Here is a 17,914-nt window from a genome sequence, read left to right on the forward strand (position 1 = left end):
CAAACCATTACGAATAGTCCAAACACTGCCGAGATTGGTGCTTAGTGAATTCCCGGATTGGGACTTAGAAAAATAAACACAAATCGGACAAACTCGGATTCTTAGTAAATACTGGCCCTGGAGTCCTTCTGGACCTTCTTCCACGGAGCCCATTGTTACTCAAAAGCATTGGATGGTGTGATCAGACCTTGGAATTTAGCTTGTATCTCTTTGGAAGTTTCACTTGGCTCTTTTTATATTATTCTAAACATCCTTCTGTTTAATCTGGGGTTAATTTTCCTCTTGTGGTCCAGGAAGGTAAGCTACAGTTCCAACGGCTTTAGTTTTCTTAACAATGGGTGTCATTCCGACCCGTTCGCACGCAGCGGTTTATTGCTGCGGTGAGAACAGGTGCGGAATGCGCATGCGTGGCGGGCGCAGTGCACGACATTGCCCGGCGACAGGGGTCGCCGGGTTACATCGCGTCTTGAGAAGGAAGCAGTCGCAGAGCGGACCGCAAAGAAGATTGACAGGAAGGAGGCGTGACAGGGCAGATCCGGACCATTTGGAGTCGTTTTTAGGGAGTGGTGAGTGTAACGCAGGCGTATCCAGCAGAACGGAGGAGTGACGTCAAAGCCGGGCCCATCATCGCTGGATCAATCGCACAGGGTAAGTATGTCCAGGGCTAGTCTTCTTTTGCTTGAAATCTTTTTAGCTTAGCAGGGCTGCACAAGCGATCGCAGTCCTGCCAAGCTAAAATACACACCCCCATAGGCGTGTACTAGTTGATCGCAGCAGCAGCAAAAAGTTGCTGGCTGCGATCAACTCGGAATGACCACCAATATTTGCAACTGTAGTCACAGGAACATCAAGCTGCTTGGACACAGTCTTACAGCCTTTAACATGTTTAACTATAATTTTCTTTCCAATCTCTTCAGACAATGCTATCCTTTGCTTTAGTACATGTTCAGTGTGGTGCACACCATGATACCAAACAGTAACTATTTTCTTCTATTAAATAGGCTGAATGTCAAGTTAGAAGATTTAAGACATGTGATGCTTATTTCAAGAAAGCAATAAGTTTGAAATAGCACTATACTTCAATTGTTTTTTATCTTTTCTAAGGGGCACCAACAAATTCATCCAGGTCATTTTAGAATATGTTTGGAAACTAAGCAACAATTTCTGTTTTCAGTTTCTTTGCGTTATTCTAGGACAGTGAATTTCAACCTTTTTTTACTTGCGGCACACCGAACAATATGTTAAAATTGCGAAGGCACACCATCAGTTCCCCACAGTAAAAAACAAAAACAAAAAAAACCACATTTGCCCTCACAGTGAAAAAAAAAAACCCCCACACATACATTGGCTTACACAGAAAAAAAAAACAATCACATCGCTCACCACATAAATCCTATTGCTTCCCACATGAATTATTCACATTGTTCCCCCCCATAAATCCTTTTGCTCCCCACAGGAGAAATAACAAATATTAGCCCCTACCAGTCAGCTGTCCTCCTCCCTGTCCCTCAGTGGCGGGGATTGTTCATAGTGCAGTGCTGCGAATACTGAGCAGCGGCTGGTTGAGCAGGTGTGGATGTGGGTGGGCAAGCAAAGCTGTGTATGCAGGCGGGAACTGGAATATGTGTATGCAGGCGGGTAGGCGGGTGGGCTGGCTGGGTGGTGAGACGGGCCGCCGTGACCTATGATATTACAACGCCGCGTCTTCAAAACATAGGTCACGGCCGGAGCATGACTGATCCTCTAAGAGGACCCCGGGCCAACAGGTCACTCTGAAGGTGCAGGAAGCTGCTCTGGCTCCGCGGCACACCTTGCAACTGGTCACGGCACACTGGTTGAAAAAGTCTGTACTAGGACATAGCAAAGGCATGCAGATATACAGGAGACATAGCTTGTAATTTAATAATTTTCCAGCTGGAATGTAGCATTGTTTCAATGAGCTGTACCAACAAATTTGTCCAAGTCCGTATAAAAGTAGTTTTTCATAATATAATGTTCTGCAACTGTCTATAGATTGCAATGTTTTTATAAATAGCCCAGAAGTTATTTTTATATTACACAGAGTATTGGTCAGAAAGAAAATGTGCAACATTTGCAGACAAACAATATAGGCGTATACTACACTGTCAGGTTGATTGACATGTCTATCTATGCAAGTGTTAGATCTGTGTGTGGCAGCTCTTGTCTAACTGGATGCACTGCTTCAGCAGCCACATGTAGTGCAAGCACACCAACAGATGACAGGCGTGTCATGGTTTTACTCAAATAGCATTGAGAAAGGACGGGGAGGTGGCACAATACAAACATCTAGTTACAACTGGTTTTCAGGTTTGGAAAAGTAAACCGTATAGTAAGGATAATAACTGCAACATGGCTTCAGAATAACTTACTATTTCTGCACTCTGTCAGATTGTGAGAGATTTCCATGTTGGTCTCATTAGCACATTTAATGCAGGAAGTGCTTCCGTTACTAGACCAGACACGGTAACATCCTAGTAGAAAGGAACACAACAGTTACAGGAGGTTATTTAGGAATAAATAAAATGACTACAAAAAACAAAAACAAAACACAACAAGATATAAAACACAAAAATAATTGTTATGTTAGACTTCCTGTTGATAAAAGAAAATAAGAATTTACTTACCGATAATTCTATTTCTCGTAGTCCGTAGTGGATGCTGGGGACTCCGTCAGGACCATGGGGAATAGCGGCTCCGCAGGAGACAGGGCACAAAAATAAAGCTTTAGGATCAGGTGGTGTGTACTGGCTCCTCCCCCTATGACCCTCCTCCAAGCCTCAGTTAGGATACTGTGCCCGGACGAGCGTACACAATAAGGAAGGATATTGAACCCCGGGTAAGACTCATACCAGCCACACCAATCACACCGTATAACTTGTGATCTGAACCCAGTTAACAGTATGACAAACGTAGGAGCCTCTGAACAGACGGCTCACAACAAATAACAACCCGATTTTTTTGTAACAATAACTATGTACAAGTATTGCAGACAATCCGCACTTGGGACGGGCGCCCAGCATCCACTACGGACTACGAGAAATAGAATTATCGGTAAGTAAATTCTTATTTTCTCTAACGTCCTAAGTGGATGCTGGGGACTCCGTCAGGACCATGGGGATTATACCAAAGCTCCCAAACGGGCGGGAGAGTGCGGATTTGGCTGTGGCAGGCCTGCCACAGAATGTGCAAGTTGAATTGTGCTACAAATCCAACGAGCAATCGTCTGCTTAGAAGCAGGAGCACCCATCTTGTTGGGTGCATACAATATAAGCAGTGAGTCAGACTTTCTGACTCCCGCCGTTCTTGAAATATATATTTTCAATGCCCGGACCACATCCAACAACTTGGAATCCTCCAACTCGTTAGTAGCCGCAGGCACCACAATAGGCTGGTTCAGGTGAAACGCTGACACCACCTTAGGCAGAAAATGAGGACGCGTCCGCAGTTCTGCCCTGTCCGTATGGAAAATCAGATATGGGCTCTTATATGATAAAGCCGCCAATTCTGATACTCTCCTGGCTGAAGCCAGGGCCAGTAGCATGGTTACTTTCCATGTGAGATACTTCAGCTCCACCGATTTGAGCGGCTCAAACCAATGGGATTTGAGAAAATCCAAGACTACATTAAGATCCCACGGTGCCACTGGGGCCACAACCGGGGGCTGTATATGTAGTACTCCTTTTACAAAGGTCTGGACTTCAGGAACTGAAGCCAATTCTTTCTGGAAGAAAATCGACAGGGCCGAAATTTGAACCTTAATGGACCCCAATTTGAGGCCCATAGACAATCCTGTTTGCAGGAAATGTAGGAATCGACCCAGTTGAAATTCCTCCGTGGGGGCCTTCCTGGCCTCACACCACGCAACATATTTTCTCCAAATGCGGTGATAATGTTGTGCAGTCACCTCCTTCCTGGCTTTTACCAGTGTAGGAATGACCTCTTCCGGAATGCCTTTTTCCTTTAGAATTCGGCGTTCAACCGCCATGCCGTCAAACGCAGCCACGGTAAGTCTTGGAATAGACACGGTCCCTGCTGAAGCAGGTCCCGTCTTAGAGGTAGAGGCCACGGATCCTCCGTGAGCATCTCTTGAAGTTCCGGGTACCAAGTTCTTCTTGGCCAATCCGGAGCCACTAGTATCGTTCTTACTCCCTTCTGCCGTATAATTCTCAGTACTTTTGGTATGAGAGGCAGAGGAGGGAACACATACACTGACTGGAACACCCACGGTGTTACCAGAGCGTCCACAGCTATTGCCTGAGGATCTCTTGACCTGGCGCAATACCTGTCCAGTTTTTTGTTGAGGCGGGACGCCATCTTATCCACCATTGGTTTTTCCCAACGGTTCACAATCATGTGGAAGACTTCTGGATGAAGTCCCCACTCTCCCGGGTGTAGATCGTGTCTGCTGAGGAAGTCTGCTTCCCAGTTGTCCACTCCCGGAATGAATACTGCTGACAGTGCTATCACATGATCTTCCGCCCAGCGAAGAATCCTTGCAGCTTCTGCCATTGCTGTCCTGCTTCTTGTGCCGCCCTGTCTGTTTACGTGGGTGACTGCCGTGATGTTGTCCGACTGGATCAACACCGGCTGACCCTGAAGCAGGGGTTTTGCCAGACTTAGAGCATTGTAAATCGCTCTTAGCTCCAGTATATTTATGTGAAGAGACATCTCCAGGCTTGACCATACTCCCTGGAAGTTTCTTCCTTGTGTGACCGCTCCTCAGACTGGCATCCGTGGTCACCAGGACCCAGTCCTGTATGCCGAATCTGCGGCCCTCTAACAGATGAGCACTCTGCAACCACCACAGAAGAGACACCCTTGTCCGTGGCGATAAGGTTATCCGCTGATGCATCTGCAGATGCGATCCGGACCATTTGTCCAGCAGATCCCACTGAAAAGTTCGTGCGTGGAATCTGCCGAATGGAATCGCTTCGTAAGAAGCCACCATCTTTCCCAGGACTCTTGTGCATTGATGTACAGACACTGTCCCTGGTTTTAGGAGGTTCCTGACAAGTTCGGATAACTCCCTGGCTTTCTCCTCCGGAAGAAACACCTTTTTCTGAACCGTGTCCAGAATCATTCCCAGGAACAGCAGACGTGTTGTCGGGGTCAACTGAGATTTTGGAAAATTCAGAATCCACCCGTGTTGTTGCAGCACTACTTGGGTTAGTGCTACTCCGTCCTCCAGCTGTTCTCTGGACCTTGCCCTTATCAGGAGATCGTCCAAGTAAGGGATAATTAATACGCCTCTTCTTCGCAGAAGAATCATCATTTCGGCCATTACCTTGGTAAAGACCCGAGGTGCCGTGGACAATCCAAACGGCAGCGTCTGAAACTGATAATGACAGTTTTGCACCACGAACCTGAGGTACTCTTGATGTGAAGGGCAAATTGGGACATGCAGGTAAGCATCCTTTATGTCCAGGGACACCATAAAGTCCCCTTCTTCCAGATTCGCTATCACTGCTCTGAGTGACTCCATCTTGAACTTGAATTTTTGTATGTACAGGTTCAAAGATTTCAGATTTAGAATAGGTCTTACCGAGCCGTCCGGCTTCGGTACCACAAATAGCGTGGAGTAATACCCCTTTCCCTGTTGTAGGAGGGGTACCTTGACTATCACCTGCTGAGCAAACAGCTTGTGAATGGCTTCCAATACCGTCGCCCTGTCTGAGGGAGACGTTGGCAAAGCAGACTTTAGGAACCGGCGAGGGGGAGACTTCTCTAATTCCAACCTGTAACCCTGAGATACTACCTGCAGAATCCAGGGGTCCACCTGTGAGCAAGCCCACTGTGCGCTGAAATTCTTGAGTCGACCCCCCACCGTTCCAGAGTCCGCTTGTAAGGCCCCAGCGTCATGCTGAGGGCTTTGCAGAACCCTGGGAGGGCTTCTGTTCCTGGGCAGGGGCTGCTTGCTGCCCTCTCTTACCCCTTCCTCTGCCCCTAGGCAGATATGACTGTCCTTTTGTCCGCTTGTTCTTATAGGACCGAAAGGACTGCGGCTGAAAAGACGGTGTCTTTTTCTGTTGGGAGGGGGTCTGAGGTAAAAAGGTGGATTTTCCGGCAGTTACCGTGGCAACCAGATCCGATAGACCGACGCCAAATAATTCCTCCCCTTTATACGGCAATACTTCCATATGTCGTTTGGAATCCGCATCACCTGACCACTGTCGCGTCCATAAACTCCTTCTGGCAGATATGGACATCGCATTTACTCTCGATGCCAGAGTGCAAATATCTCTCTGCGCATCTCGCATATAAAGGAAAGCATCCTTTAATTGCTCTATAGTCAATAAAATACTGTCCCTATCCAGGGTATCAATATTTTCAGTCAGGGAATCCAACCAGACGACCCCAGCACTGCACATCCAGGCTGAGGCGATGGCCGGTCGCAGTATAACACCAGTATGTGTGTATATACTTTTTAGGGTAGTTTCCAGTCTCCTATATGCTGGATCCTTGAGGGCGGCCGTATCCGGAGACGGTAACGCCACTTGTTTTGATAAGCGTGTGAGCGCCTTATCCACCCTAGGGGGTGTTTCCCAGCGCGCCCTAACCTCTGGTGGGAAAGGGTATAATGCTAATAACTTTTTTGAAATTAGCATTTTTCTATCTGGGTTAAACCACGCTTCATCACATACATCATTTAATTCCTCTGATTCAGGAAAAACTACAGGTAGTTTTTTCACCCCCCACATAATACCCCTTTTTGTGGTACTTGCAGCATCAGAGATATGCAAAGCCTCCTTCATTGCCGTGATCATATAACGTGTGGCCCTACTTCAAAATACGTTTGTTTCATCACCGTCGACACTAGATTCAGTGTCTGTGTCTGGGTCTGTGTCTGTGTCGACCGACTGAGGTAAAGGGCGCTTTACAGCCCCTGACGGTGTCTGAGACGCCTGGGCAGGTACTAACTGGTTTGCCGGCCGTCTCATGTCGTCAACTGATTTTTGTAATGTGCTGACATTATCACGTAATTCCATAAACAAAGCCATCCATTCCGGTGTCGACTCCCTGGGGGGTGACATCACCATTATCGGCAATTGCTCTGCCTCCACGCCAACATCGTCCTCATACATGTCGACACACACGTACTGACACACAGCAGACACACAGGGAATGCTCTTATCGAAGACAGGACCCCACTAGCCCTTTGGGGAGACAGAGGGAGAGTTTGCCAGCACACACCCAAGCGCTATAATATATATATGGGAACAACCTTATATAAGTGTTGTTCCTTATAGCAGCTTAATTATATCCAGTATATCGCCAAAAAATGCCCCCCCTCTCTGTTTTACCCTGTTTCTGTAGTGCAGTGCAGGGGAGAGTCCTGGGAGCCTTCCTCACAGCGGAGCTGAGCAGGAAAATGGCGCTGTGTGCTGAGGAGAATAAGCCCCGCCCCCTATTTCGGCGGGCTTTCCTTCCGTGGATTTAGATAATTGGCATGGGTTAAATACATACATATAGCCTTAATGGCTATATGTGATGTATTCTTTTGCCTTAAGGTAATAAAATATTGCTGCCCAGGGCGCCCCCAGCAGCGCCCTGCACCCTCCGTGACCGCTTGGTGTGAAGTGTGTGACAACAATGGCGCACAGCTGCAGTGCTGTGCGCTACCTTCATGAAGACTGAAGAGCCTTCTGCCGCCTGTTTCCGGACCTTCAATCTTCAGCATCTGTAAGGGGGGTCGGCGGCGCGGCTCCGGGACGAACCCCAGGGTGAGACCTGTGTTCAGACTCCCTCTGGAGCTAATGGTGTCCAGTAGCCTAAGAATCCAATCCATCCTGCACGCAGGTGAGTTGAAATTCTCTCCCCTAAGTCCCTCGATGCAGTGAGCCTGTTGCCAGCAGGACTCACTGAAAATAAAAAAACCTAAAAAACTTTTTCTAAGCAGCTCTTTAAGAGAGCCACCTAGATTGCACCCTGCTCGGACGGGCACAAAAACCTAACTGGGGCTTGGAGGAGGGTCATAGGGGGAGGAGCCAGTACACACCACCTGATCCTAAAGCTTTATTTTTGTGCCCTGTCTCCTGCGGAGCCGCTATTCCCCATGGTCCTGACGGAGTCCCCAGCATCCACTTAGGACGTTAGAGAAATAGCGTTAAGTCCACAGGATCACATTGGGACATGAGGTAGCGACAGCGGATTGGCACCAAACGATCAAAGCTTTCGGCCTCCCAGCATGCAACGGGCCCGTCCCTATATCCCCGCCTCCTGGCTCAGGCAAATCAGTTTTCCAAAGCTCAAGGCAGGAGCATCATAGAGAGCACTAATCAGGCGAGAAGAACACATGCACACCCTTCCATACAACATGGAAAAGGTTAGTGAAAGGATTCTCAAATCAGGGGAGTCAGCATGGGATCCCTGTGGAGTTAGGAGACGTACCGTTATCAACGGCAAGTCTACCATAACGATTGTTTCTCTGGCAGGGTACACAGGTTATCCACAGGATAACATTGGGATGTCCCAAAGCAATTTAGTGGTGGGGACGCGCCTGATTGGACAGGAGAATATTTCGCCCGAATTCAGCGTCATGAGAGGCAAAGGTATCAAAGGCATAATGTATAATGAATGTGTTAATGGAAGACCATGTGGCTGCCTTACATATCTATTCTGCTGAAGCACCACGTTGTGCTGCCCATGATGGACCTACCTTACGATTAGAGTGAGCAGAGACATTAGCCAGAACAGGGAGATCAGCTTTAGAATACGCTTCTGAAAATCATCATCCGAAGCCACCTAGCCAGTGTCTGCTTATCAGCAGGCCATCCTCTCTTGTGAAATCCGTAGAGAACGAAGAGAGTATCTGTTTTTCTGATGGCACTGGTATGATCCACGTAGATCCTTAATGCACGGACTACGTCCAACGATGCATCTCCCGCAGAAAGGTCCGGCTCCTGGAAGGCCGGGACTACAATTTCTTCGTTAAGGTGGAATTTAGACACCACCTTAGGAAGATGCCCAGATCTGGTTCTGAGAACCGCTCTATCTGGATAACCCCCCCCACAAAAAAAAAAAAAAAAAAAAAAAACAGAAAAAAGGAGGGTGACATAAAGCCCCTAAATTTGAAACTCTTCTAGCTGAAGCAATAGCCAGTAGAAAGAGAACTTTAGCGGTCAACCATTTAAATGGGGCAACCTGAAGGGCCTTTAGGACTAAACTTAAGTCTCAATGCACTGTAGGAAGAACAAAAGGAGGTTGAATGTGCAGCATTCCCTGGAAAAAAGTGTGTACATCCTGTAGGATAGTAATTTTCTTTTTGAACCATACAGTCAATGCCGACACTTGCACTCTCAAGGAAGCCACCCTTAGACCTTTGTCCATTCCTGCCTGAAGAGATGCTAAGACTCTGGAAACTCTGAACGACCTAGGGTCAAATTTCCAGTCACTGCACCATTGAATATAGGCTTCCCATATTTGGTGATAAATGCGAGCTGAGGAAGGTTTCCTTGCTCTGAACATTGTTTGAATTAACTGTTGTGAGAATCCTCTTGCTTTCAGGATGGAAGTCTCAAGGGCCACGCCATCAAAGACAGTCGATCCAGGTACTTGTGATAGCAAGGACCCCGAGACAGATCTGGATGTTGAGGGAGTAGGAATGGAGCATCCCTCGACATCCTCTGCAGATCTGTGTACCAATGTTTTCTGGGCCAAGTCGGAGCTATTAGTATCACGGTGCCCTTTCCTTGTTTTACCTTTCGCATTACCCTGGTTAACAGGGCGATTGATGGAAACACATTGGCCAGACAAAAGTCCCATCTCACTAACAGGACATCCACAAAGACCGCTCTGGGATCCTTTGTTCTTAACCCGTATGCGGGAACTGTGTGTTCTGATGTGACGCATTGAGATCTATCTCCGGTAACCCCCATTTGTCTACCAGAATTTGGAAGACCTCTGGGTGTAAAGCCCCTTCGTTTGCACAAATGGCGTGTTGACCGAGAAAATCTGCTTCCCAGTTTAGGACTCCCGGAATGAACACTGCGGACAAGGCTGGATGATGAAGTTCTGCCCACTTTAACGTGTGACTTACCTCCTTTATTGCATTCTGGCTGTGAGTTCCTCCCTGATGGTTGAGGTACGCTACTGCCGTTGCATTGTCCGAGCGGATTTGGACTGGTTTCCCCTGAAGGTTGTCCTTTGCCTGAATAAATGCCATATATATGGCCCGAGGTTCCAATATATTTATTGGCAGGCAACTTTCTTCCTTGGTCCACTGCCCCCTGGAAGCAACTCCTTCCTGACACCGCTCCCCAGCCCTGAAGACTGGCATCCATTGTCAGAATTTCCCAATCTAATATCCAAAAGGTTCTCCCTATGTCCAGATAGCATGGTGGCTGCAGACATCCTAATGAATTCCTTACTTCCAGAGGAAGGACCATAGTCTGACTTTTTATTGTTTGAGGCAAACCATTCCATTTGGAAAGGATCAGACGTTGCAGAGGCCTCGAATGGAACGGAGCATACTCCACCATGTCGAATGTCGACACCATCTACCTTATCACACGCATTGCAGCGTGAATGGATACTCTGTGTAGCAGCTCCTGAATCCTTGACTGAATTTTGGATAATTTTGTTCAGAGGTAGAATTACTCTAAAGACCTGAATCCAGCACAGCCCCCAAATGAGTCATCCGTTGTGATGGAACCAGGGACGACTTTGACCAATTTATGAGCCAACCGTGTCTCTGTAAACAAGCTATTGTACGTTTCAGATGACACTGAAGCAATTCCTGAGACTGTGCCAGGATTAATAAATCGTCGAGGTATGGAAAAATCCCTATCCCCTACTGACGGAGATAAGATGCCATTGCCACCATAATTTTGGTGACTTCTGTGGGAGCTGTGGCCAGTCCAAATGGTAGGGCCTGAAACTAAAAATTATGCTGGATGATAGCAAACCTGAGATAGCGCTGAAGGGACAGTGCTATAGGAATATGTAGGTAAGCATTCTGGATATCCAGGGATACCATAAAATCCTCTCGCTCTATGGATAAAATAATGGAACGTAAAGTCTCCATATGAAACCAAGGCACCCAAATGTACTTGTTCAGCACTTTGAGACTAAGTATGGGCTGGAACGACCCATTTGGCTTCTGGATTAGAAACAGGTTGGAATAAAAACCTTGTCCATGTTGCACAGGAGGAACTGAAATTATCACTCCTGACTGAAGTAACTTCTGAACTGCCTTTTACAAAGCCCTGGCCTTCGTTTCCACTGAAGATGGGCTGGTACAAAAAAAAAAAAAAAAACTTTGAAGGTGTTTCTTTAAAGCAAACACATAATTGTGAGATACAGTACCGCTTCTTGCACCCTGGCATCTGTGGTAAATTGCTGCCAGATCTGTGCAAACTAAAGAAGTCTGCCTCCCACCCTGGGGTCCCCCAGGTGGAGGCCCACACCATCAGGCTGATGGCTCATCTTCTGATTTGGAAGCCGGTCCTCTGGTAACCCAATGCTTTTCAATCTTACCAGACTTATCAGAGTGAGACTGTTTGCCATAATCCTTTCCTTTTGCTTTCCCTTGAGTCCCAAGGGGCCGAAAAGCTGGAAATCTAGGCTTGGATTTATGTGTGGAATGAAACTTGACTTTCTTGGAATCTGCTTCTGACTCCAAAATACTGCTTAATTCTTTACCAAAAAGAATATCTCCAGTAAAAGGCAAAGACTCCAGAACCTTCTTGGATTCTGAGTCAGCTTTCCATGTACGTAGCCAAACGCTCTGTGAGCTGCTACTGCCGAGGCGTATGCCCGAGAGGCAATTGTACCCATATCCAAAGCTGCTTCTTCCATAAAAATAGCCGCCTGTTTGATATGTGCAATATGGGATTTTTGCTCTCTAGGTGCCATTGAAAGAACATCCTCCAACGCATCAGCCCAGGCTGCCACTGCTTTCGCCATCCAGGCTGAAGCCATGGCTGGTCTTATGATTGCCCCAGATAAAGAGGAAAAAAAAAAAAAACAACACATTTATTTTCCTATCCGTGACATCATTTAATGATGTTGAAGGCAGAGGTAATGTAGATTTTCGCAACAATCGAATGACATGTGTATCTACTTTAAGAGCCACCTCCCTTTTTAAACAATCCCCAGCCGGAAAAGGATAATAGGACATCCAGTTCTTTGGAATCCTAAACTTCTTACTGGGAGTAACCAAGCCTCTTGAATAATTTCCGTCAGCTGATCTGACCCAGGAAACTCCGTCCTAACTGTTTTGGGACGTTTAAACACAGGTGCCTTAGATTTTAACAAAGAGACTGCTGCCTCCTCTAAGGATAGAATGGCTTTCATAACACTAATGAGCTGAGGCCTTCCTCCTCGTTTCTGTATGCAGACCCAGAGTGCGATGAGTCCTCATCCTCTGATGAGTCCTCATCTGAAACATGTGTAGACTGTGAAGAGGTTTCATGTCTATGTGATTTACTTACCACAGGCCTTTCAGTCTGCTTTTGTTAAGAGGCTGACAATTCCTGTGGTGGATGTGACAAACCCCAGGTGGAATGTTGCATGTAAGGGTTAATAGGGTAACCCATACCTGGTATAGGAGCTGGCATTATCCGCTCAGCTATACTGGATAATGTCTGTGCAAAATTAGCCCATGGGGGTTCAACTTGAACCTGTGCCTGCCTCGGATTATTTAAGAGAGACTTTGGGGAAAGCTAAAACAATTTGCACATAGTCCATTTTGAACCAGATCCTGAGAGGTTAAGCTTTACAAGACAAACATGAAATGAGTGTTGGTGCTGCTGTGGAGGGTGTATCCTCCTCACCCTTGCCTCTCTTAGACATGATAAATAAATCACACACCTGTACAGTGTTGCTACACAATTTGTGACTGCAATCACTTTAAATTTTGTTAAAGTGACATACAATCCGATCCCTCCCTGCTTTGCACCAGCATTGAGGACCGGAATACACAGAAAACTGACAGAATAATTAGTAAAGTCAGCAATCAGTCACAGGTTATACATTAATATAATAAGCAATATGAGCACATAATCAACTACAGATACAGTACATTTCAGGTATGTAGGAGAAAATAGGATTTTAATACCTACCGGTAAATCCTTTTCTCTTAGTCCGTAGAGGATGCTGGGGATGCTTCAAGAACCATGGGGTATAGACGGGATCAGCAGGAGACATGGGCACTTTAAGACTTTAAAAGGGGTGTGGACTGGCTCCTCCCTCTATGCCCCTTCTCCAGACTCCAGTTATAGGAACTGTGCCCAGGGAGACGGACATTGAGGAAAGAATTTATTGTTAAACCACAGTGAGCATTTTACCAACTCACACCTCCAGTATGCCGCAGAACGTGGCATTCAATAGAACACCAACCGACGGCATGAAGAATATGCAGCCATACGCTGACATAAAACATAACACAACCTATGTGTGTAAACACAACCAGTAACAGCATAATGCATGCTATGGCCTGAATATCGTCAGCAACAGGCTGACTTAAACACAACACACCATGTGTGTAAACATACCCAATGACTGCAGATACATTATGCACTGGGACGGGCGCCCAGCATCCTCTACGGACTAAGAGAAAAGGATTTACCGGTAGGTATTAAAATCCTATTTTCTCATATGTCCCAGAGGATGCTTCAAGAACCATGGGGTTTATACCAAAGCTCTAGAACAGGCGGGAGTGCGCGGATGACTCTGCAGCACCGATTGACTCAACAAGAGGTCCTCCTCAGCCAGGGTATCAAACTTGTAAACTTCGCAAAGGTGTTTGAGCCCGACCAAATAGCAGCTCGGCAAAGCTGTAATGCCGAGACCCCTCGGCAGCCGCCCAGGATGAGCCCATCTTCTGGTAGAATGGGCCTTCACCGATTTCAATAACGGCAATCCCGCCGTAGAATGAGCCTGCTGAATCGTATTACAAATCCAGCGTGCAATAGTCTGCTCGGAAGCAGGCGCCCCAATCTTGTTGGGAGCCCACAGGACAAACAGAGCCTCTGTTTTCCTAACCTGAGCCGTTCTGGCGACATAGATTTTCAAAGCTCTGACCACATCGAGAGACTTCAATTCCGCCCAGGCGTCAGTAGCCACTGACACCACAATAGGCTGGTTTACGTGAAACGATGAAACCACTTTTGGCAGAAAATTGCTGATGAGTTCTCAACTCCGCTCTATCTGCATAGAAGATTAAATAGGGCTTTTGTGAGACAAAGCCACCAATGCAGACACCCGCCTTGCGGATGCCAAGGCCAACAGCATGACCACTTTCCAAGTAAGGAATTTCAACTCAATCTTACGTAAAGGTTCAAACCAATGAGATTGCAGGAACTGCAACACCACATTAAGATCCCCTGGTGCCACTCGGGGCACAAAGGGAGGTTGGATGTGCAGCACGCCCTTCACGAAGGTCTGAACTTCTGGAAGGGAGGCCAATTCTTTCTGAAAGAAAATAGATAAGGCCGAAATTTGTACATTAATGGAGCCTAACTTTAGGCCCGCATCCACACCTGCTTGCAAAAAATAGAGCAAATGCCCCAGCTGAAATTTTTTCGTAGGAGCCTTCTTGAATTCACACCAATACACATTTTCTCCATTCGCAGTTACTTCTTTTCTAGCCTGAAGCAGTGTGGGAATGACTTCACTGGGAATACCCTTTCTGGCTAGGATATGGCGTTAAACCGCCATGCTGTCAAACGCAGCCGCGGTAAGTCTTCATACACGCATAGTCCTTGCTGTAACAGGTCCTCTCGTAGAGGAAGAGGCCAGGGATCTTCTATGAGTAATTCTTGAAGATCTGGATACCAAGCCCTCCTTGGCCCGTCCGGAATAAAGAGGATCACCTGAACCTCTGTTCTTCTTATGATCTTTATTCCTTCGGAAAGAGTGGAAATGTAGGGAACACATAGACCGACTGAAACACCCACGGTGTCACAAGAGCTTGAGGGTCCCTCGACCTGGAACCATATCTCTGAAGTTTCTTGTTGAGGCGAGACGCCATCATGTCTATTTGAGGAATTTCCCAAAGACTTGTCACTTTTGTGAAAACCTCTTGATGAAGACCCCACTCTCCTGGATGGAGATCGTGTCTGCTGAGGAAGTCCGTTTCCCAGTTGTCTACACCCGGAATGAAGACCGCTAATAGATTGTTTACATGCCTTTCTGCCCAGCAGAAAACTCTTGTGGTTTCTGCCATTGCCGCTTTGCTCTTCTTTCCGCCCTAGCGGTTTACTTACGCCACTGCTGTTAAGTTTTCTGACTGAATTAAGACGGTCAGAATGCGAAGATGTTCTGCTTGCAGAAGGCCGTTGTAAATAGCCCTTAATTCCAGAATGCTTATTGCAGACAAGCTTCCCGGCTTGACCTTTTTTCCTGGAAATTCTTCCCCTTGAAAGACTGCTCCCCAGCCTCAGAGACTTGTATCCATGGACACCAGGATCCAATCCTGGATCCCGAACCTTCGTCCCTCTAGGAGGTGAGAACTGTGTAGCCACCACAGGAGAGATATTCTGGTCCTGGAAAATAGGATTATTTTCAGGTGCATGTGCAGGCGAGACCAGGACCACATGTCCAACTGGTCCCCTGGCATTTAACCTGCTCACCGAATGGCCTCGTAGGCCGCAACCATCTTCTTCATCAACGGAACGGATGGATTTACACTGTTGCAAATCTGATCCGACTCTGGATCCTCGGATCTCATTCCACTGGAAAAAAAACAAAAAAAAACAAAAAAAAAAACTCTCAACAGTTCTGTATCTACCCTTATTCCCAACTCCGACATCCGCGTCATTGGGATCAACAGCGATTCTGGCAAGTTCAGGCGCCAACCACTGTGTTGAAGAACTGTCAGAGAGAAAACAATGATTTGCACCACTTGTTTTTTGACCTCTACGTAGGCAAGAGAGCGTCCCAGTACAGAATAATAATGGCTTTTACTATTGAAGGAAAACCATCATACTGCCATCACTCTGGTGAATTGGCAATAACAATCCTGAATAGTAAACCCAGGTAAGCCTAATGCGGAAGAAACCGTACTTAAACCCTCTTTCTCCTTTTACAGATTGGAGATCCCTGCCCTGAGAGATTCCATCTTGTAGTTCAACTTCTTAGGTAGAAATTTTTGTGATTGTTCTGACCGAGCCGTCCGGGCTCAGAAGCACAAAATAAGCTTGAATAACAGCTTTTTGTTGTGTGACCGGGACAGCAGGACAATGTCCTGAACCTGACCCAACTCTTGTATGGCGTCGCATACTACCTCCCCGTCCAGAGGAGAATCGGTAAGATCCATTTGAAAAATCAGTGAGGGGAATAGTCTGGAAACTCCAGTATGTCCCCCTTGGGAGTCTATTCTTAACTCACCGGTCCATGTCCATTCCAGGACTGACTGAAGAGTATTAAACGCGGTCCCACCGGTGTTTGCTCCTGCAAGATAGACCCAGCGACAAGCAATGGACGTGGTAGAAACAGAGGATGATTTCTGCTTCTGCGAACTTAAAAAAGGCTGCTGACCTCTTACCTTTTCACCTTCCTCTACCTGCAAAGAAGGGGAAAAAAACGTATCCATCCAGTCAAAATGACTGCATCCTACAAAAATGCGTCACCAACCGTTGTGAGGGAACATAGCTCAAGAAGGTAGACTTACCAGTGGTATCTGCCGATATCAACTTAACAAAGCCATCCCTAAACCAGGTTTCACCTTCATAGGGAAGATACTCCAGTACTTCTCGGAGTCAGCCTCAGTATTCCATTGGTGAATCCACGTCTTCCTAGTCGAGACCGCCATGGAAGTGGCCCGTGAACCCAAGAGTCCTACATCCCTTGTAGTCGCACGGCAGTATGCTGCAATGATATAGACATGACTCAACTTCAGGAGTACCCCGCATACAACTACTCCCCCATGTGCATGTAATGCTAGTATAATCAACGTACATGCGGACACATAATTAGAGTATCACATATCTTCCTGTATACAATCCAGGAATATACAATCAGGAAACATTATGGTCGACATTAGAAACATTATTCGAGTCGATCTCAGGGAGTAGTAACTGAGCAAAATAACATTTTTGCGATCCCGAGGGGTCCGAGAGAAATCTATTCTATGAATAGGACTCCCTCCATAAATATTATTGCGTCTGTGATCGTGCCACAGACCAATGTAACCTTACTATACATACAGGTATAGCACTTTCTGATATCACATTATCATGTCAATATCCACCCAGTCAGATATTGTTGGTGCCAACAGTGTCACCCCCCACGTCTGTGTCTCCCATATAGTTTCTCTCTGGAAAAATCTCTCTAGTGACATGTACCAAGTACTATTAGGAGTCGACAGCGCCGACAGTCATTCCCTTTGTGGCAGAGCACTCAGCCTCAGATATGCCGACACACGTGTACCAAACACCCACCGACATTACACTGGCTATAAGGGATAGACCCCAGTACATTCTGTCATGGAAACACAAAAGGAGTTTACCAGCTCATTTACACAGCGCTCATGATATAGTGTGCTTTTATTTTTAACTTATATTGCACCAAACAACTGTGCCTCCACCCCCCCCCCCCCTCGTTTTCACTCTGAGATATACAGCAGTGTTTTGGAAGGACCAGCATCTCTGTGAGGAGAAAATGGCGCTGGTTAGAGCTATGAGGGCTAAGCCACGCCCCCTTCATGGCACGCTTCAGCCCCACTATTTTCTTTATTTTTATACTGGCGGGGGTCTTTATTTAATGCCCAGGCACTTAATCTCTCTCTTGCCAGTCTCTATCTGAGGTATACATGCTGCCCAGGGCGCCCCCCCTGCGCCCTTGTAGTGCCGCTTGTGTGCGGGAGCAATGGCGCGGTACCTCAGACACTAAACTCTTCTGCAGTCACTGAAGTCTTCTGTTCTTCTTTTACTCACCCGGCTTCTTTCTTCTG

General features: G+C 46.8%; 1 protein-coding gene across 7 annotated transcripts in view; it reads right to left on the reverse strand.

Moving 5' to 3' along the window:
• The window catches only part of C10H1orf159 (chromosome 10 C1orf159 homolog), a 122,563-nt gene that overhangs the window by 22,872 nt on the left and 81,777 nt on the right, over window positions 1-17,914 (reverse strand). For all 7 annotated transcript variants that reach the window (XM_063943151.1, XM_063943154.1, XM_063943148.1 and 4 more), the window contains one exon: window positions 2,391-2,492. In XM_063943151.1, coding sequence (XP_063799221.1) covers window positions 2,391-2,492 — 102 coding nt within the window. The remainder of the gene's footprint in view (window positions 1-2,390; window positions 2,493-17,914) is intronic.

The sequence above is a fragment of the Pseudophryne corroboree genome, chromosome 10, assembly GCF_028390025.1.
Source record: "Pseudophryne corroboree isolate aPseCor3 chromosome 10, aPseCor3.hap2, whole genome shotgun sequence".
Lineage (NCBI taxonomy): Eukaryota > Metazoa > Chordata > Amphibia > Anura > Myobatrachidae > Pseudophryne > Pseudophryne corroboree.